This window comes from Rhodofomes roseus, assembly GCF_022264815.1.
Source record: "Rhodofomes roseus strain CIRM-BRFM 1785 chromosome Unknown C8Q71scaffold_5, whole genome shotgun sequence".
NCBI classification, from domain to species: domain Eukaryota; kingdom Fungi; phylum Basidiomycota; class Agaricomycetes; order Polyporales; family Fomitopsidaceae; genus Rhodofomes; species Rhodofomes roseus.
Window position 1 is genome coordinate 694,116 of NW_025952961.1, and position 18,904 is coordinate 713,019.

The following is an 18,904-nucleotide window of genomic DNA, read 5'->3' on the forward strand; positions in this document are numbered from 1 at the left end:
GATGGAGCCCGTCGTGTCGAGTGTGCGGTGTTCACAACCCAGCCAATCTACAGATAGCAGTACGAGATTACAGGACATTTCAAATACAATACAGTCGTCCTTGTAGAGTCCGAGTGGAAGGGTGATTCTATGCGCGGAGCATCCAGCCTAGATATGTAAGTAGGAACTCAACGATGTGGCGAGAGGCGAAGAAGGTAGGATGAGGTGATGGCGTTTCGTTGTGTCAAACCTGAGATTGGAGTATGGAGTAAATGTCCGATGCCCAGAAGAGTTCACCCTTAGCTCAGCAATCGTTCACCCCACACGAGGCGTTGACGATGTGCGCGGACGGCACCCTCCAGAGTGATCCAGGTGAACCAGACGCCCACGCAGAACGCCAAGGCGAAGAGAGAACGCTGCAGCGGCGAGTCGCGGTTAGCCCCCGGGAGATATTGTCCGCAGTCGAAGAACGGGACGTACGAGTAACGCCTTTGTCCGCGGTCTCACTGGGGCTGAAGCGGTGAAGATCGTTCTTCGCAGGCGGCCTGTGAGGGGCGTGCTGAGCCATTCAAGATCGGTGATCAGCTGCTCTGCCTGTGTATGAAAGGCTTAGCATAATGTGTATTTCATGATTGGATCGAGATACCTTGTCTCTACCGCGGTCGTACACCCGCGTGATGCTACCGAGCTCTCCTTCAATCCGAGGTAAGTGCTCGTCAAGATACTCGAGCGAGTCGACATCTTCGGAGAGGGACTGCTCTATGTGCGGCATAGTGGAATCTAGGGCCGAATCCGCTTGGTGTTGGTATTGCTACTCGACAATTTGGATTATAACTGAGGCCTACACCGCCATTTTTCTCGGATGTGGCAATGCCCCGGGAATTTCGGGCGACGCCGAGCCGATTGTTCAGAGGTAGCTCACATTTCCATCGCATCGGTGTCGGGTCAGCGCACTCATCTCATCGCGCTCCAAGCATGAGGTCTTCCGCAGGCCCTGCTCACGTCGTCATGCTCCGACGCATTGCCTGACCATGTCGCGGGAGAGAACATCTGACGTATGCCCACGGCAGCATGGGCGGACCTGAAAATGTAGAGGTATAATGGATCTCTGTTTCGGGTCTTCATAGCACCACAGGATTTGGGCAGCGGTAGCAGACAGTGAGTAGGAACAAGCAGCAATTTGTACTTCATTGATCATTTTGATACTACGATGCTTCCTCCATATCTACATCCGAGTCGTTATCATTGACCAGGCGATCAACGGGCTCGCCGTTACTATCAGCTGTATGTCCTGTCAGTCACGATGATGCAGGGACAATGAGGTACACGAATTGGGACAACTACGAACCTGTAACTCTTGGCCCTTCCTTTTCGGGTGCACAATGCGCAGTCGCAGCGTCAGCGCGAGCACGAGCCTCCTTGTTACGTGCCCGGGTTTCAGCAGCTTTTGCTGCCGCTTGTTTACGCCGAAGTGTGCCGGTTAGGTGTAGGCCACGGGCAATTTGGCTGTGCTTAGCCTGACGGTACGCGCGAGCGATGTAGTACTTCGGTTCGGTGAGGTTTCGCGGCAACGTCTCACGAATAAGGTCGCCATTGTGCAACGCGTGCATGTTGAGTAAGTAGCGTGGCTTATCCGTGTGCTTCACAGCGGAGCGAGTACGGGCAGTGACAAGTCGTTCCTGGATAATCGCCTCTGGTGCTGTTGCGGAACAGCCGCACACGCGGCAGTCGTGTTGCGCATTGAATATGAACAAGACATCCTAACATAATATATGAACGGCCTTATGCAGTTCTGGAGTGTTGAGGAACTCACCTTCGGTGCGACTAAGCAAACTGGCCCGTCATGCGGAGTGAGAACTGGCATATTGAGATATTCATCACATTTATCAGCGATGTCGAAAGGCTTAATGATGGCGACTGCTTCTCCGCCGTCAATGGGAGATAAAATCTTGGAAATACGACCAGCCATGACGCTGGAATGCTGTAACGCAACGCAAGTTTTCAGTGTCTCAGGCTGTGGCAGCCGTACTGATAAGGTCGGCTCAACTTACGGTCATAGCCTGAGCGTCACGTCCCGCCGCGGCCGCCCTATCCTGACTGGCTTTGAAGAAAACCCACGATTCCGGCTTGCATACGTCGGTGGATTGTGATATGAGGTACTTACAGTGCTGCCACTGTGTCCCTGAATTCGTGGCAGCAGCTGAGGCCGGCGGGGCGTGAGAAATGCTGGATGGTGGTGGCTGAACTTCGCCCAATGATTGTGTTGCATCTGCCCAACTCGAAGGACACCGCTTCGCTTGCGCCTCAAGCCTAACTGAACCTGCGGAATCGATTAAGTAACGAAATCTAGATCATATCCATATCTGGCTCACCTTCTGGGAGAGATACGTGTTCGACCCATCCGAGACGATGCTGAAGGGTGACGTTCTCTTTAAAGAATGCCCGGACACTGTCACCGGCACGTATGTACTCTCCTGTGGAGTTGCGCCACCAGCCACCGCTAACCTGATGCTTGAAACGTTCCATGTCAGCGAGAGTGACTGCAATGTCACGGCTTGGGGCTTGATGGTTGGAAAGAATGCTGCAGAAGCGGAAGATAGCATTCCAGCACTCGAAGATCTCAGTAGAGTAGAGGATAGCGGGGCCGAAGCGTCTGATGTTCGCAATGAGATGAGTCAGAATGTGTAGTTTGTTCTTCGTCAAGATCCGGTTCGGGTCAATGATTGCCCAGATGTCGAGCACATTTGCAATGAGGATCTCCAGGTCAGCCTTATCGAACATGACGTAGAAGGCAATGGATCAGCCTGAGACTCAGAACGCCGCGTGAAATCATATTAGGTGCTCACAGTGTATTGGTCCATATCACGGATCTTACTGAACCACAACACCGCACCAAGTTCACCGGTAGCCTTCCAGAGGTCGCGTACGATGTCGGGGCATAGGCCACCGTACAGATGGAAAGCGCCGACCTGCTGTAACGCTTTGAAATGTTTCCCAACAAGAGAATTCTTGTATTTGAGTAGATAATCGGCTCGAATGGGCGGTAACGATAAGCCATCCACCGAAGATCCGCGTAGCCGGCTAGCGAAGAGTTCGTCGCTTCGTTTGTCCCAGGGCGAGTTCGTCGTGTGCCAGAGATACTTGTCTTGACCAAGCAGGAAGGTATGCAAGATCTCACATGGGGTATCTAGATGAATCTCGACACCAGGGAGACCGAGGAGGACATTATAGTGGTCGCCAGGTCGCAGAGCATGTCGCTCCGCTTCAAAAACATGAAACAAGATGCGGCGGTGAGTAATACTCATGACTACCAAGGAACGAGAGTGCACGTACGCGAATCCAGTGGAAGGCTGTCATAATGGTGCGGTGGTTGCTGGACCAGCCATTCGTGCAGCTCGTGTTGGATCTCATTCATGATCGTCGCCTTAATATCCTGCTTCGCCTGCGGATCACGGCTGATGCGCCGATCTTTCAGTCGGGGATCCATCGTCGTTTTGGACGTGATACGTTCTTGCTGCATTGCACGCGCCTTCTTGATCAAGATGTCAATCCAGTATTGTGCAGTCTTGTCTTTGACGCCGGTGTGCGATTGCATGAGATCGATCGTGTCTTGAACACCGAGGCCTGCTATCCAGAGCTGCGACTTGATCTCGTTGACGGTGTATTCCGCTGAGCGTAGGCGTCCCGGCTTCAGCACCGAGGCAAGACAAGGTGATCAACTGAGTCATTATCGCTGCTGTCAATCTAAACATTCGGACTTACCTGGAAGAACGTCTCATATTGCTCCTCTTGTTCTCGCTCTTCGGCGGTACCTCCGATTCTGCAAGCGCGACAAGGTTTGTTCCCATTCCCACCAATGTGTGAGGTATGTTCTGACTGCTGAGGGTTATCGGCCGGGAAGACGTGAGGAATGAGCCGGAACAAGACTTCTTCGTGGAGCGCGCAGTCATACGCCGTGTGCCATCGGTCGGGACCTCTGTAGAATCAACCCAATCAGTACGTGTGCCGTCTACATGCAATGAGTGCTTACGTGTCCTTCGCAAGTATCTCTAGCTGCTCAGAGGATGAAGCATGTTGCGAGGTCGAACAGAATCGAACAAAATACTCTTGCTTGAGCTTGTCATGCGGTAAGTTAATATTTGCCGTGTAGACATTTGTATGCGCGTTGTATTGCTTAGACTTGTTGCCTGACACATCATCACTCCAACTCATCAACCGTACGGTATATGCTGGGCGCTGCGCTGCAATTGCCCGGACAGGGTGCCGGTTCTTTGCCACCCATGATGGCGCAGAGTCTGGGTGTGGATTCGAAGAAGTTCTGTTAGCAGCAAAGTGCGTCGATGTTCATGCACGTTCTCACCGTTAATTCTGATCTCAGTCTCCCTTTCTATATCAACAACGTTGTCCTGCAGCTCCTTCGCTTCGACCCGGATTAGCGCATGATCACGAACGACGAAAATATCAGTCTGTGATTTGTAATTTCAGTAACTCCGGAAGTGTAGTAGTAATATCAGCGGGCTTACTGCAGCATAGTGAACTACGAGATAACCATCAAGACAGTCGACATTTTTGTCCTGAACAAACCGAACGGGTATGACAAAGCGTCCATCACGCAGGCGTGCGAGCTCTCTGATGTAGAAATGGCGACGCGGTGCGTTCTCCTTGTCCATCCACATCAGTTGACCACAGTCTAACGCCTTCTCGTCCAATTCTAGACATTTCCCGCCATCGTAGAACTCCGAGACCGGTGCGCCAACTCGTGGGAGAAATGACATGTGCGGCCGCACCAATGGGTTGGCAAAGTCCTGCAGGGTTATCAATTCCGATCCACGGACCCGCATTATGCACCGACTTACAAGGCGAGTTGTTTCAGACGGGCAATTTGCGTAGAAGTGGTTACTTTGGGCTGACACGTGGTGTGTGGTCTGAATATTCATTTCCTTCGTCAGGCGAGCCTGCTGTGCACGCAGGTTTGTGAATGTCGGAACATTCAACGCGCCACATTCTTTCAACGCCCATATGAAAACCTTCATATGGTCGTCAGAAAGCCTCAGCCGTGGTAAGTTGTCGAGTAAATCGAGTATAAACATCTGATTTGCCATGACATGTGTCGTCAGCTTCAGATCATGTGAATACCACCTGGAGACTCACTGTCTTTGACGTGTATGGGTGCCATTGAGGGTCACTGTGCACATGTTCATAGCCTGGAAGCGGCATCTCGAACGTGTTCTCGTCATCCTCTGGGTCATCGGCAAGGCCTGGTGATGATGGAGTGAAGGTGAGCTTTCCTCATGGCTGGAACAAACCGTACGAACCTGCAAGATGTAACTCAGCTACAGCATCTGCGATTGTCGGCCTCGCTTCCTCTTCATCCATGACTGACTCGGACTCCGCGATCCCAGCCACTCTGGCACCCCAATCACCGTGTTCAACAAAGGCATTGCCCAGAAGGTTCCCGACCTCCCTGCGGATGCGCGCACGGCTGTCTTCCTCCGGTGTTGCACCCGCAGACAAGCGAATCTCATGGCCAGCGTCGTCCACAAATCCATGATCACCGTCATCGTGTATGTGATCCAACGGATTGTACCGAGGTGAGCCATCATTGCTGTCTGATCTTCCGAGAACCTCGTGCGCGCTGAATGTCTCCGGTAGCGACATCGTGGCCGCCGGTCCTGGCGCGTTATTGGAATTACTTCCTGCATGCGGAGGTGCACGAGGTTTCGCAAGATACTCCTTGACGGCATTTTGGTGCTTGACCGTTTTGGTGTGTCGCCCAGGTTTATTGCGTAGGAATGTACTGATCTTTCCTGAAGATGTGTTCTCACTGCAAGGCACACACTTCCAAACGGTCGGATCATCTTTTACGGCAACGAAGTACCCTGAAAATCATGGTGAGTTTATGGTTCAGACTCAACGTAATTGGACTCACCTCCGGTGTGAAGCTCTGTCTTCTCCGCCGGCATGTGTTTGTCGCGTGCTCGAGCGTTGTGTTTAGCACTGCAAGCGAAGTTAATGACCGCCGACTGGGACTCTGCGCATCGCGAGGACAGCGCCGCGGATGCACGTGATCTTGTCGTTGCGAACGGTATAACTCCCTCGCCCTCTGCTGCCAACCGCTCTCCATTCACATTCTTTCCCATTTATCTGCTTGTCGTTCCTTGCCTCCGAGACTCGATGTCTGACTTGTTTGACTCCCTGCTGGAACTTCCGCCTTCATCTGCTCCTTCCAGTCCGCAACCTGCAACCACCGACCTCCCAACGACTCCCGCAAATACTGCTGCAACAGAGGATGCTGCGACAAGGGAGGAGGCTCCGTCTCAGGCTGCCAACTCCGCTTTGAGCACTCTTTCTGCTGGGCAGAAGCGACGCGCAGAAGACGATCTTATTCAATATGCAGAGAGAACTGCGCGTCGGGTCCGTCTCAGGCCAGCAGGTCAGCAGGAGCTCCAGGATGTTGCTCGCGTACGTTTTCCATGTCTTGTTTGGCCCAGTTCCAGACCTTGATGTGCTATCAAATGCTAGCTCTCTCCTGACGAACGGTCGGTTTGGTTGGCTGCACGTCTCTTGAAGAACGAGCAGCACTTGGAAGTCATCCAGCCCGCGGATGCTCAATGGCTCTTGCCAAAGGGATTGAAGGTATGATGTGTGGCTCACGATCTGTACAAAATTGACTCATGCAACTGCTTGTGAAGGACAAGATTGATCTCTACACATTTCTGATCCTTCTGTCGCCGGAGCTCCCAGCTTACCTCAAGAACTCGGTGCCTGTCAAACGGATGAAGGTGAGCCTGTAGTTCGTTAACACAGTGTTAATTTGCATAACGTGCCACCATATCATACGCAGACCCTTCTTGAGCAGCATCCACAATGGGGATATACGGCCGAGGTTCGCGGCGACTCATACAAGAATGAGATCGTCATGAAGAGGATACAGGAGCGCTTTACTGACCGGCGTGCGGAGATTAAGCAGCTGGTTGGTACAGCATCTTCGACATCATCTCTGTTGTCTCACTCGTGTCTCACACGTCAGCTGTGGCTGAGCCTAGGTCCGCAAATGCAGTCGTCAACTGCTAGCAAAAAGACCCGCGCTGCTGCGTTGCAGATCGATATTCTGACGTTGTGTGAGAACATCGCGGACAAGCACTCCGCTGTCATGTTCAAACCAACGCTCGAATTGTGCGCGCGGCTCGCATTGCTGGTATGTATGATGACCCGTTGCGGGTAGTTATCCATCTCACATTAGCTTGATGATCCTTCGCAGCGTCGCGTGTTGATAGAGGTCCTCACGGAGTCCACACTGAACGTGAAGGATTACTGGGACCGGGTTGATGATCGCCTTGAGCACATCCGCGGCATGTTCCCTAATGAGCCTCGCAAGGTTACTAAGTACGTCGTTTTAATGATTGTATGCAGCTCCGTTTCTGACGAGCCTGGCTCTCAAGGCTTTTCATGAACATACTTGATGCCGACAAAAAGGAGCTCGGTGAACCATCGACACTACCCTCAGCCCGAGGAAAGGATCCATCTACGGTTCCTTCCCAGATCCAAGCTCTTGCCGACAACGCTGCCGGTGGCTTCGCCGAAGATATTCGTGAGGACTAGCCTAGTATTCTGTGATTTGGTAATTGTCGTTGCTTGTCTCGTTGCCTGTCTTCATGCTTTCGTTGCTCTCGCTGCTCTGATGCTCGCCACCACTCGCGCTGACTACTTCGCACGCTATCCACTAGTATTTCCGTCTAATTGTCATTTCATGATACATACGTTCGCTACGGTCTACTTATCTACATCACGCCACCACGGCCGTCATAATTCGACGCTTCAGGCAATAATAGTCAATGTCACCGGTACCACCGCGCATCCCAGTGCTACGTGATTCGAATTACAATAATCGTGATTTACCAGCACAACCAGCACATCTCTTCAAGTTCGCCCGACGTACTTGCTACCCTGGTGACTCGGTGAGCCTAACATAGTCATCCTCCGTAGGTGAGGATCATGCACATGTTGCCTGAATCACCTGTGATCTGGCGTACCCTATTCATATGGCATGTAGTGGATGTACCACGTCATACCATGATGACCCGAGCTTGTCAGGTCCGTCGTATAGGCGGCTGAGGAGGCTCTCTCCTGATAGCACCCTTCACCCGGTGCAGCGCTCTCACGGGCGCTCTCCCAGGACCAGATGCATCCGGTGGCAGCTGATGGCGCTCGGCCGAGAAAGACCTTGTCCCGAAACGGGCGTGTACGGGCAATAGCACACCGCACACCTTCAGAGCAGACTGCGCTTCCTGCAGCAACGTGCCGATAGCACGCGAGTTGCTCAAGTTGATGGCTAGTCTACTCTGGAAACGGTCAACCTATGTCATCATACAATACAGAACGATGGACGGTGAGACATACCTCGAAGTCCTGAATGTCCTGTTCATACCGCAGGGTACGCCGGGACACGGTGTCGAATGCCGTAGTGAGGTCGCTACAGGTTAGCCAATTCCGAAAATTCAATCAGGAGCGATGTACGACGCGAGGACACGGGGAGCACTGACCGCTGCGGCTCAGGAGCTGCGCTCATTGACAATCGACGTCCGCCCATTCAGCCAAGATCCCTCCGCTCAGCGGAAGTCGGTCATCGACAGTAAGCAGACGAATAGGCTGCGAGGGTGAGGCTGTGAGCGATTGTCTTATTTGGTATCTGTATTGACATGAATAGCATGGGAAACGACGGGACGGTGCCGAAGGCCGAAGTTCGAGCCCGGTGAATTCAATGCACATCCGTTGTTCACCGACCGATAACTACTAGGCACTCACCTCAATTAGCTGTCTAGCTCACCCAGGTCCGCCGCTGGTCACGGTTGTCGTCGTCAACGAGTCGGAAGCCTTCGGCTCTACTAGTATCGCAAGGATATTGCGCGAGAACTACTAACGCTCTACTCAGGTGCTTGATTTGTATGTGCAGAATCGCCGAAGCACGATCAACACTGTGGGAGGAGTCGAGTCAGTACGGCCGTACGGTCTTGGCAGGGCTGGTGTACCATAAACGGGGGTGGCGCCGTGGCGGTGAATGCATCCTCAGATCGATCGGGAGTTTGAGCGCCTGCCTCGTTACCATCTAGGGAAGGCACGTTGTTTGATCCAAGTTCGATCCTCCCACTCAACTCTGAGAGAGATGCTCATTGCTCAGGCTCTTTCTCGACGTCGCTCCTCTGCGCTCCTATTACTACGGTGTTGGTCAACGCTTGGAATACATGAACTGGTCACTACAAGTCCTCTTGTTGGTTGCCCCATCACGCTGCCCGAAGGACTGATTGGAGTAAACAAGGCTGTGGTCTTACGGTAAGCGATCACAACCCGGGCCCATATGCGCTGGCCCCGCATCCTCGCAGTCACTGGCCCAGGCTCGCCGCTTGCGAGCTTCTCTCTATTGTCGCTCATGCTACACTTGGCCGCTTTGTATTCTACCTTGGAGACCCGCACCCAGCTGCAACCTACGAAACGCCCACGGAGTCCTTGGATCAAACGAAGTAAGCACAGGAAGCTGTGATCACACGACGCTGCCCGAAGACCGGGCTTCTGACAATAAATGTGGCACAGATTCCGCCTTTAATGCCCCCTTTTGTCATCTAAGTGTGATGATATACTCATGAATGAAGATGGGCCACAAAGGCTCACACCGAAGAAGGCTCACAACGCTTGTAGCGACTCGATACGAAGGTTACAGGGCAGTCATGAATGTGTATCAGCTGATGGTCGTAGACAGCGCATATGACAGCACCCCCAAAGACTTGAGAAGTTGATCTATGCTCATATGCCACTACTCCTGCGGGATCAAGCTCAAGCTGTTCACTGTCATCGAGCAGGGTACTGCGTAGGTGCTTCGTGATGGTCGTTATATGCCGAAACATCACTCAGTACTCAAACCCGGCTCACTAGGGTACCCGGTACGCCTCTGCGAATCTGGATAGCTGTCACGGCGCGCCGCGCCACATACTACATAGCGAAGTCGCTCACAACTCGCATTCGAATGCCTAAATCCTCGGTCTCAGCCTTTGTACAGCATTGATACATGGTACGCGGGCTGCGCTGGCCGTTGTGTATGCTGATTTTCATAGATTAGACTGCGATACGCACTGATCTGAACCGCGTGTCTGTCCTCGCGCTTGTGGCTGAGTGAAAGGCCGCCGGTGCTACGGACTGCCAAGGCCAAGAATCGGGGCTATGTACAGGTCAGGTTTGCTCGCTGCAGCCGTCGGTCGTCGCCCATTGACCACGTTGCTGCATATTGGAAGACATGGTATGTATTGGTATGGTATCACTTCATACTGATTCGGAAGAGACATTCACATCCCAGCCGAGACCGGGGTGCGGGAAGACGTGCGGCACATCATTCGCGGACTGTCGCGCTGCGCGCAGTGCCATCGGGTAGGTGACCCCTCCCGCGCACACAGAACCCAGGGGTCACATAGGATCGTGTCTATAAAAGCATGCGTCCCCTTCCGTCTTCGACCAGTCCAAGATCAGCCCCTCTTTCCTTCAGGTTCAACGCACTTGTTTTGCCCAGTCTTTGCAATTATTCGTATCCCCTCAGTTGTCGCCATGCCTCGTTTCCCTTTTAACATCGCAGCTTTGGTGCTGGCTGCATCCATACTGCCCTCCGCAATGACCATGCCTGCAGGTGCGTTCCATCTCCTTCACTGATACCTGCCTCGTCACTCACCGTAGCTTCACGGAACAGTCCGAGACATTCCCTCGTCGGTTGTTCCGTCAACCAGTCCAACTACGACGTTCGACTCTTGCCCTAGCGCCACCGATTGCGCTTCGTCGGTCTCCTCTAGTATCGTGCCGAGCGTCACGGGCTCCGTCGTCACCTCGGTGTTCAGCAGCGCCCCCGCCAGCGAGTCGGGCTCCGTTGTCTCGTCGGTCTTCACCAGCGTGCCAAGCATCAGCGGGTCTGTCAGCTCGGTCTTCACCAGCGTGCCAAGCATTACCGGGTCTGTCAGCTCGGTCTTCACCAGCGTGCCAAGCATTACCGGGTCTATCAGCTCGGTCTTCACCAGCGTTCCCACTGACTCCTCGGCCTCCATTACCACTGTGACGACCTCGTCGTCCACCGCTCCTTCCGTCGTCACGACCACCCTCACTGTCACGGAGTACGAGTGCGGAACCACGACGCTGTCGGGTAGCACGACCGCCAGTGGCACGGCCAGCGGCACGGCTAGCGGTACGGCCAGTGGCACGGCCAGCGGCACGGCCAGCGGTACGGCCAGTGGCACGGCCAGCGGTACGGCCAGCGGTACGGCGAGCTCCGTCGTCTCCTCGGCCTCCGATGGCGTGTCGTCGGTCTTCTCCAGCGTCCCCGCGGCCCCTAGCTCCATCGCTCTCGGTGCGCGGGCCAATGTGTACGGGACGGAGCGTAGTTCGCACAGGATCGTGAAAGCTCACGGTCGGATTGAGTGAAGGCATACGGAGGTGTAGCATGCAGGCACTAGTCAGTGCACTGTAGTACGTGACGTCCCGTACCCCCGGGATCGAATATCGGACATGTATTTGGCTGCTTATCTTCAGTTTCAAATGGACATGATGCCTCATTCATAAGGGTCTTGCATAATCGTCCTCGATTTCGATCGACTATGGGATTGATCAAGGATTGATTTGCCCAGCCCAATCGAAGAGGGCTGCTCATAAAAGCGGGGAGCATTCGCGCGCAATAATGGTACGTACGGTCAACATTCACATTGGTGACTCGGGATTGTCAATAGATGTGCTATTCGTGGTACCAGGGTGGTACGCCTTGCCGTTCCCTTTCCCCTGCATGTAGCCGTGTCGTCAAACACTGCAGGTCTTGAATACAGTGCCCCCGTGACCGTGGCTGCGGCGTTCCGTGGTTCGCTGTGGCTGCTGTCGGCAATGTCCGTGCGAGTGGGTTCAGCGTTCGGTCACTTCGAGGCGATGATTGTGACCGCCGACCATGACCTCTCTACCACTAGGCTTGCGTCCTCCAAGCCATGCCTGCTTCTGCCAAAATGATTGTGATTCCACTACCGGTCGTCCCGGCCGCTCGTTCGACGATCGCTCCCGCAAAAGAGCCACAACCTGACCTGCCTCCTCCGTTCAAGCCTCGTTCCGTCAATGTCGCGAGACAAGTACTTTTCTCCACACTTGCGACTGGCGCGCGATTGCTGACAATGCTTCAGGATCTCTTGAATGCACGCGACATTGACCCATTTCCCCTCCTCCCACGCGTGTTCATCCCCATTCCTCACGGGCTCTGGAGGCCTCCGGTCATGCACTACGGATGGCCTGCTCCTACTTCAATGCTTCTGTCCTACGCAGAGGAGCACGGACTGGTATTGAAGATGAGGAGACGCAACCCAGACGTCTGCTTCGATGATGACAGCAGTGACGAGGACGAGTCAGTCACGGAGGATGACGCGAACGACGACGCGGAAGATAGCAATTGTACTGAGAGTAGCCGCTCCAGCAAGGCAAGCCTCCGGTCAGCTGGGAGTCGCCCAACGGTCAACACGACGACTCCTCGGACTCGCAAGCCGGTGCCGCCTGTCGCTAGACCCTCGAAGGATCGTGTCGACCAATGCCCAACCATGATGGCTGCCTTGCGACGCATCCTCTCCAACCTCACCGAGAAGACCGGTATGCGTTACACTCAGAGTGTGCAAGTAAACACCACACTACAAGACCGCGAGGAGGGTTCATGAGCGAGAATCATATCACTGTACACAAACTACCATTTCCTCCAGAAGGACCTCCCCTCTCCTCAGGACATTCAGGCGATCGGGGAGGCCTTGGGGATCACTACACCGCCGAAGTGGTATATCGATCAGTTGGAGTACGAATGGCGACCGGCGCGCGTGGCTCCGTACAACCGGTGACGGTCATACCGGTCAGTTCTTCACACCTGCCTGGATCCTGCCCTCGTCGATGCTGACTGCCCTTGTTCTGCAGTGTCTAGTCGGCTACATCATATTTCTCGTTCTGCTTTTCTCGATATATCGCGCACTTGTATTCTTAGTCTTGATCGTGGATCGGTGTATATACCACTAGCAGATGGCTCATGCCCAGCGCCCAGCTACGGGAGGATGTACAGTATGTTGTTGCCTATGTTAGTGTCCAGAGAAGTCCCCGAATGTCAACTATCTACGACGTGAGTGAACAGGATCTGGATACATATTCCGATAGTCTCTCAGATCTCAGTAGGTAATAGCCACGGAGAATTCCTGTCATTGACAAGTTTTCGTACCTTAAGACACCACTCACACATCTCAGACAAGACATACGCCCGAAATAAGGATACATTATACATACTGGACGCTATACATGGACGCTATGATACAGATTTACTACTGCTTGTGTGGTATCGCGTGGTAGGGGATAACAGTCTTCTTTACTCATCGACGCCCTCCTCCCATCGGAGAGACCGCTCCACGGCGCGCTTCCAGCCCAACCACTTCTTCTCCCGGAACGTCTCATCCACTACCGAATTGAACTCCCGGGTGCCCTTCGTGTTGACCTCGGACAGGGTCTCCGGCTTGCTGATGTCCCACCCGCAGAAGCGGATCGCAGAGCCCGCCAAAAGCGCGGATCCGAGCGCCGTCGATCTGATAGGGGTGCAGCACGATGATCAGCCGGGGGTGTACGAACAGGAGCGGAACGCGGAACGCGGGACGCACTCTCTCATCTCGGGCCGGACGACGGTGAAGCCGCCGATGTCGGCGAGCACCTGCATCGCCGTGTCGCCGTTCGTCATGCCGCCGTCGACCATGAGGTGCTTCAGGTCCGTCTTCGAGTCGAGCTTCATGCTCTCCAGGATCTCGCGCGTCTGGAACGCGTTCGCCTCCAGCGTCGCCCGGCAGATGTGCCCCGGGGTAGTGTACGCAGACAGACCTGAGACAAAGCTTAGCCGGGAGAGGCAGTGTGGAGGTGGGGTCGACTCACCGATGAGAAGCCCGCCTGCTCCGGGGTCCCAGTAGGGTGCGAGCAGACCGGAGAAGGCAGGGACGAAGTACACGCCACCGGTGCGCTTGACCGAGTCTGCGAGGGTGTTGATATCGGCCGCTGACTTGATCAACCCCATGGAGTCACGGAGCCTAGCGCAGATCGATGGTCAGTACGATAGCATCATCGGGGGTGGAAGTACAAACCATTTGATGGCACTTCCAGCGACAGCGACTGCGTGGCGACGTCAACGACACATCGGAAAGAAGCGACGACACAATGCTCACTGGAACCCTCCAACGCGTACACCGGCTTGCCGTTCTTACCGTCTTGGTACGCAACCTGTCGAGCATCATCAGGGAGCCGGTCTTCCGAGGTGAACCGGTGAACTCACAGTGCTCAAGAGACCATGGGCACTCGAGACGATGTCTTCGCCCGTGCAGAACAGGAGGAATGCACCAGTGCCGTATGTGCACTTCGCCTCACCCTGCTTCAAGCACTTGTTACCGACAAGTGCGCCCTGCTGGTCGCCGACGAGACCGCCAATCTTCACGCCCTTCAAGGCACCGTACGAGATCTCGCCGTACACCTCGGAAGACGACGCGATCTTCGGGAGGACTGAGGGCTTGATCTCCAAGAAGTCGAGCATGATCGGCTCCCACTCAAGCGTGCGCAGGTTCATCAGGAGGGTGCGGGACGCGTTCGTGACTTCGGTGACGTGGAGACCACCGGTCAGGCGCTGCAACGGGTACATCAGCATGGACGATGGGACAAGTAGTAACAAAGACCCACGTAGACGATCCAGGACTCGACCGTGCCGAACAGGAGGTCATCCTCTTCGTGAGCCTTCCTGACATGCTCATAGTGGTCGATCATCCAGCGCAGTTTGATGGCAGAGAAGTACGTGGAAAGCTGAAGACCAGTGCTGTAAAAAGACTACTGTCAGCCAGGATAGCATTGCCGCCAGGAGTTACACTCACAGCTCCTTGAGTGCCTTCTCGCCCTCCTTGCCCTTCTTGCGGAGACCGGGCTTGACCTCGAGGCCAACATAGCTCAGCTTGTTCGCAAAGTGGGCGACAGTGTTCTTCGTCCGAGAGTCGGTCCACACGATCGCACGACAGAGCGGCTTGCCGGTCTTGCGACTCCATGCGACCGCGGTTTCGCGCTGGTTTGTGATGCCTGTAATTGACACGCGGTTCGTCACTATCACATGCCGGCGCTAGGAAGCAGAAGCTCCTCACCGATGACCTTCACGCTCTCCTTCGCCCAGCCGGAAGCCTCCAGGGCCTTGCAGGCCTCGGTAATGCAGGTGTCGCAGCTCTCCATGATCTCGTCCGCATCCTGCTCATGCCAGCTGGAATTGTCGTGTGAGTAGATGCCCTAACGTACAGAACAGATTACAAGCTCACCCAGGCTCGGGGTAATACTGCGGGTACTCGATCTGGTGCTGCGCGACGATGTCCGCGTACTGGTTGAAGATCAAGAAGCGCGTCGACCTGGCGGACAGCAGCGGTGAGGTGCGCCTTCGCGAATACGTAGCAGACGACGTACGTGGTACCGCAGTCGAGCGATCCGACAAACTCTCCTTGCTTGAGCGAAGACATGGCGGAATAGTGGCGGCGGAGTGAAAAGGTGCGAGGGGAATATCTGAGGATATGTCGCAGAAGGTTCATATTCATATGGCGCGAGCCAACTCCTGTCGCTGGACGAGGACGGCGGTCCGGGGTGCCCCGCAATGTCATCTGATGCCGATCATCTGTACCTCCGACCAGGGCGCACCCGCCGCGGCAGCACCGGCCTCCTATCTAACCGACCAAGTTATGGAGTGCCCCGCCAATACAGAAGGCCCGCCGGGTACACAACCGCCCCCGTAAGGATGCTCACCTCAGACACAACGTCGACGATGGCCAACGCTCAGGGAGACACGACCAGTCGCATTACGGCAGAGCTATAAGATTACGATAAGTCCATGGGCAGTGTTCTAGATCTCTACAGTCCTACCCCGCACTAAACATGCCCACATCTGACTGCCCCGCGCAGCCCGCAGGCACATGTGAATCGCTCCAGGATTGCGCTCAACCCGGCACGGGGCGCCGCATGACCGCCGGGCCATCCCGCTGGCGCCGACCACCATGCGGCCACTGCTGCCGAAATGAACGTCGGGCGATCGAGAGGGAGGGACAGGCACGCACACACCGCTACCAGACATCCGGCGGAGCATCCTCACGAAGACGGCTCCGGGATCCCGAACTTGTTCCTCTCCCACGAGGACCAGGAGAACACAGGCAGCGGGTGCGCTTCCGTGTTGAATACCCACCGGTCCAGGGGCACGAGGTCTTCATCGTGGAAGAGCAGATACAGATACTTCAACCTAGTGCGGGGTTAGGGGTCAGTAACTACGGCTCGCGGGGCGAAAGAGCGCACTTACGTCTCGGCGAGGAAGTAACTGAGCACATAAGGGGCGAACAGTCAGCAATGTCATGACCTGCTCCCAACCAAGCTCTGGGACGGCTCACCTCGGCATATCGTCGTCCAGCAGCGTCGGCGATAGCAAAATATTCTTCGACGAAGCATAGCCAGAAGCCGTTTTGGTCTCTCGTTCGATCGCCTCGAAGATTGACCACCCCCGCTCTCTCCAGATGGGGTCGCCGGTCGACCGCCACATGAGGTAGATGGACTCGAGCGTCTGCAGTGAAACGATCAGAACACCCCACATGTCCAGAAACATCCCGGGGCCCACATACCTCAGGTCTCAGAAAGTACTCAGACCGCGTAAGGACGTAGTCGCGCTCGGGGACCCGGAGAGCTCGCAGCTTCGCGCTGCCGATCTCATCGCGGGTGAGCCGCACAGGCTTCTTCTCCCCAAGACCAGGTGGGTAACCCCGCGCACCGCCCCTGCGCCACTTCTCTAGCCCTTCCACCCAGAGCTTGCCCGTGTGGTCGGGGGGCGAACCACGGGCAGGCCATTCGCCCACCTTCGGTTGGAAGTGCACGACGTCGGGGCCAAGCCCGGATGGCTGCTCCTCGTACAAGAGCCAGCATGTCGTTGCAAGGCCCTCCGCTGCCCAGCGGTGGAGCGCCCGCAGGTCGTAGTTGCGCAGAATGTCGTATGATTGCTGGCCGACTGGTCCGAGGGTCTCGTAATCCAGATCGTCAAGGGAGAGATCGAGCTGGTCGGCGCCGAGCGCGAGCAGGCCGGGCAAGAAGCACGATAGATGCTCGAAGTTATGGCTAGGAATGAAGTTGCGGTTGGTATCTGTTACGTAGAGCAGGTCGCGTGCCTCCGAGAGATATAGCATGTGGGTAAAGATGTGGTTTGTTGCGCGAAGGTCTAGTGAGGTTGAGTATGAAGCGAGACTCGATCATTCAGAGACACGTACATAATTGTAACGCTTCCTTGTCTTGTTTGCCGGTCAAGAGATACTGTTTCAGTAAGTACTCGTGTGCGCTGTCTGCTGCAGCTCCTACGCTGAGGAATTCTGGGATACAGGGTCAATGTAAGCAAAGCATGTCAACTCCACCGGGGCGACATACCGTCTCCGGGGTTTCCAGTGGCCAGGTTCCACCGCCTCGGAAGCATACCGCCAAGTCTGGTCACATTTGCCTTCCATAGGCCTTTCATGACCACGTCCGCCTACAGACACACATCATGTCAGCGCACGAGGCCTGACCGCAGTGGCCTCGACTGACATTCTCCCAATACATCTTGTTGCCTGTGAGTAACGCGAGGTAGGCGTATTCGACTTGGCAGGTAGCGATCTCCGCTAGGACGCCCGAGGCTCCGCCGACGGTCTCACCGCTACAAGGCAAATGAACGCGTTAGCGTCCGAAGAACTATTTCGACTGTAGCGAATGCGCACGGTGGACAAGGAATGCTCGCCCACAGCCAGACAGTGACTAAGAGGAAGCCGAGACCTACGTGACAGTGTCGACGCCGAAAGCGGGGAATCCACTCGGCGTGTCGAAGGCAGGAGAGAGCATTCGGCCCAAGTCGTCTGCGCGCTGGAGTAGTAGCGGTTCACGCGAGAGCGCGTATGCGGAGAGGAGCCCTCCGAGATAACGAATGACGGTCTCGAAGAACGGTGCGTATCCCACATGCCGGTTTGTCACAGGCTGGTATGTGGTTGAGCAAGGCAAGACCGCGGAGGAGCTATATACCACTCACAGCATTCGTCTCGAAAGTCGCTCTGGACACGACGGGCAAGGCTCGTGCAAACTCGTCGTTCAAACCCATCATGATCATGGTGTCAAGGGAGTCGAACAAGGACACTCCCCATCCGTTGAAGCTGTATGCCCTGGATGAGACATTGACATCGTACAAGCACGATCACTGCTTACTTGTCCTTCGTTCCATTGGTCAGAGGTCGCAACTCATCATGAGGTTTGGCATGTCTCTCATAACCATTGTAAGCATGACGGAAAGCGTTCTTGACCGCTTCGGCTCTCTGCTTCCACACATGAGGCGGGGTCGTAGAGACTGGTCGTATGGTCCGCCATATCTCGCTGCTAGACACTGTGTTCTGCAGGGTAGAATAGTAGAGTGTTATCACGAAGACACAACCGATGGTGGCAAAGAGCAGGTGACGGCCTGTGAGACGTCTTGCCCTGCAGTACTCCACGCAGGCGTGGAACATCCTGGGAAGCATGGTGAAGGGTCGTCGCAAGGCCAGCTCAGCAAAGTTGATATCGAAGAAGTGGTATTGTGATCCCGGTGCGGAGGCGAAAAGAGCGAACTATAGGATTGTGTGCGGGTTCAATGCCATCAGTCGCGCGCAGCAAGCGGAACGCGGTGCGCAGTAGCCAGATCGGTGCCCCCAAAATTAAGGAGGGTCCCAAAGAGCAAGGTCTTTCCTGTTCGTCGCGCAAGAGAGGGCGGAGGTGATGGTCGCGGTACGTGGATGGCCGTGGGCGACCTGGAGAGCTTGGGAGGAGGCGTAGTTGCCATTTCTGGAATTCTTCTCATGACCGCACGGGCACC

The 18,904-nt window shown here is 55.1% G+C and overlaps 8 protein-coding genes across 8 annotated transcripts; 2 read left to right on the top strand and 6 right to left on the bottom strand.

Moving 5' to 3' along the window:
- Positions 1-178: 178 nt before the first annotated feature.
- C8Q71DRAFT_468939 (uncharacterized protein) lies at positions 179-892 on the bottom strand. The gene is made up of 3 exons (XM_047918741.1): positions 626-892; positions 460-573; positions 179-395 (listed from the first exon to the last, which is right to left on the bottom strand). Exons 1-3 carry the CDS (start codon positions 749-751, stop codon positions 279-281), a joined length of 357 nt encoding a protein of 118 aa, XP_047781580.1. The 5' UTR covers positions 752-892; the 3' UTR covers positions 179-278.
- A 427-nt stretch (positions 893-1,319) lies between these two features.
- C8Q71DRAFT_702865 (uncharacterized protein) lies at positions 1,320-5,012 on the bottom strand (the record flags this gene model as incomplete). The annotated part of the gene is made up of 11 exons (XM_047920273.1): positions 1,320-1,739; positions 1,793-2,007; positions 2,078-2,299; positions 2,352-2,748; positions 2,826-3,241; positions 3,313-3,667; positions 3,742-3,955; positions 4,010-4,274; positions 4,340-4,445; positions 4,503-4,784; positions 4,836-5,012. The coding sequence occupies 11 exons, from the start codon at positions 5,010-5,012 to the stop codon at positions 1,320-1,322; spliced, it is 3,069 nt and encodes a 1,022-aa protein (XP_047781581.1).
- A 1,141-nt stretch (positions 5,013-6,153) lies between these two features.
- C8Q71DRAFT_721730 (uncharacterized protein) lies at positions 6,154-7,581 on the top strand (the record flags this gene model as incomplete). The annotated part of the gene is made up of 7 exons (XM_047921472.1): positions 6,154-6,441; positions 6,502-6,615; positions 6,672-6,761; positions 6,824-6,952; positions 7,010-7,177; positions 7,241-7,365; positions 7,422-7,581. 7 exons carry the CDS (start codon positions 6,154-6,156, stop codon positions 7,579-7,581), a joined length of 1,074 nt encoding a protein of 357 aa, XP_047781582.1.
- A 352-nt stretch (positions 7,582-7,933) lies between these two features.
- C8Q71DRAFT_469020 (uncharacterized protein) lies at positions 7,934-8,881 on the bottom strand. The gene is made up of 5 exons (XM_047918742.1): positions 8,785-8,881; positions 8,523-8,628; positions 8,380-8,452; positions 8,013-8,321; positions 7,934-7,957 (listed from the first exon to the last, which is right to left on the bottom strand). Exons 2-4 carry the CDS (start codon positions 8,567-8,569, stop codon positions 8,070-8,072), a joined length of 372 nt encoding a protein of 123 aa, XP_047781583.1. The 5' UTR covers positions 8,570-8,628; positions 8,785-8,881; the 3' UTR covers positions 7,934-7,957; positions 8,013-8,069.
- Positions 8,882-10,697: 1,816 nt separating this feature from the next.
- Positions 10,698-11,565, bottom strand: C8Q71DRAFT_905313 (uncharacterized protein; the record flags this gene model as incomplete). Its single annotated transcript, XM_047928895.1, has 1 exon — positions 10,698-11,565. The coding sequence occupies one exon, from the start codon at positions 11,560-11,562 to the stop codon at positions 10,738-10,740; it is 825 nt and encodes a 274-aa protein (XP_047781584.1). The 3' UTR covers positions 10,698-10,737.
- A 227-nt stretch (positions 11,566-11,792) lies between these two features.
- Positions 11,793-13,000, top strand: C8Q71DRAFT_469195 (uncharacterized protein). The gene is made up of 3 exons (XM_047918744.1): positions 11,793-12,116; positions 12,168-12,874; positions 12,937-13,000. The coding sequence occupies exons 1-2, from the start codon at positions 11,979-11,981 to the stop codon at positions 12,687-12,689; spliced, it is 660 nt and encodes a 219-aa protein (XP_047781585.1). The 5' UTR covers positions 11,793-11,978; the 3' UTR covers positions 12,690-12,874; positions 12,937-13,000.
- Positions 13,001-13,265: 265 nt separating this feature from the next.
- On the bottom strand, positions 13,266-15,776 carry C8Q71DRAFT_744916 (glycerol kinase; the record flags this gene model as incomplete). Its single annotated transcript, XM_047922975.1, has 11 exons — positions 15,478-15,776; positions 15,336-15,422; positions 15,168-15,280; positions 14,907-15,105; positions 14,719-14,851; positions 14,321-14,665; positions 14,214-14,268; positions 14,133-14,160; positions 13,927-14,078; positions 13,662-13,875; positions 13,266-13,589 (listed from the first exon to the last, which is right to left on the bottom strand). Coding segments are annotated over exons 1-11 (1,727 nt in total), but the record flags the coding sequence as incomplete, so codon positions are not given.
- A 159-nt stretch (positions 15,777-15,935) lies between these two features.
- On the bottom strand, positions 15,936-18,849 carry C8Q71DRAFT_469161 (glycoside hydrolase). The gene is made up of 10 exons (XM_047918743.1): positions 18,265-18,849; positions 18,092-18,212; positions 17,846-18,039; positions 17,617-17,725; positions 17,461-17,560; positions 17,307-17,405; positions 16,671-17,257; positions 16,443-16,612; positions 16,355-16,372; positions 15,936-16,297 (listed from the first exon to the last, which is right to left on the bottom strand). Exons 1-10 carry the CDS (start codon positions 18,570-18,572, stop codon positions 16,150-16,152), a joined length of 1,854 nt encoding a protein of 617 aa, XP_047781587.1. The 5' UTR covers positions 18,573-18,849; the 3' UTR covers positions 15,936-16,149.
- Positions 18,850-18,904: the final 55 nt, after the last annotated feature.

Bases quoted from the DNA above. Each gene is read 5' to 3' on its own strand.
- C8Q71DRAFT_468939 (XM_047918741.1), bottom strand. From the start codon at position 751: ATGCCGCACATAGAGCAGTCCCTCTCCGAAGATGTCGACTCGCTCGAG. The intron at 574-625 runs GTATCTCGATCC...TTTCATACACAG, and splicing joins ACGACCGCGGTAGAGACAAG to GCAGAGCAGCTGATCACCGA. The intron at 396-459 runs GTACGTCCCGTT...TCGCCGCTGCAG, and splicing joins CGCGGACAAAGGCGTTACTC to CGTTCTCTCTTCGCCTTGGC.
- C8Q71DRAFT_469020 (XM_047918742.1), bottom strand. From the start codon at position 8,569: ATGGGCGGACGTCGATTGTCAATGAGCGCAGCTCCTGAGCCGCAGCG. The intron at 8,453-8,522 runs GTCAGTGCTCCC...GCTAACCTGTAG, and splicing joins GCAGCTCCTGAGCCGCAGCG to CGACCTCACTACGGCATTCG. The intron at 8,322-8,379 runs GTATGTCTCACC...GACCGTTTCCAG, and splicing joins AGGACATTCAGGACTTCGAG to AGTAGACTAGCCATCAACTT.
- C8Q71DRAFT_469195 (XM_047918744.1), top strand. From the start codon at position 11,979: ATGCCTGCTTCTGCCAAAATGATTGTGATTCCACTACCGGTCGTCCCG. The intron at 12,117-12,167 runs GTACTTTTCTCC...ACAATGCTTCAG, and splicing joins CCGTCAATGTCGCGAGACAA to GATCTCTTGAATGCACGCGA.
- C8Q71DRAFT_469161 (XM_047918743.1), bottom strand. From the start codon at position 18,572: ATGCTTCCCAGGATGTTCCACGCCTGCGTGGAGTACTGCAGGGCAAGA. The intron at 17,726-17,845 runs GTAGGTCTCGGC...TTTGCCTTGTAG, and splicing joins TTCGGCGTCGACACTGTCAC to CGGTGAGACCGTCGGCGGAG. The intron at 17,561-17,616 runs GTCAGTCGAGGC...GTGTGTCTGTAG, and splicing joins ACAAGATGTATTGGGAGAAT to GCGGACGTGGTCATGAAAGG.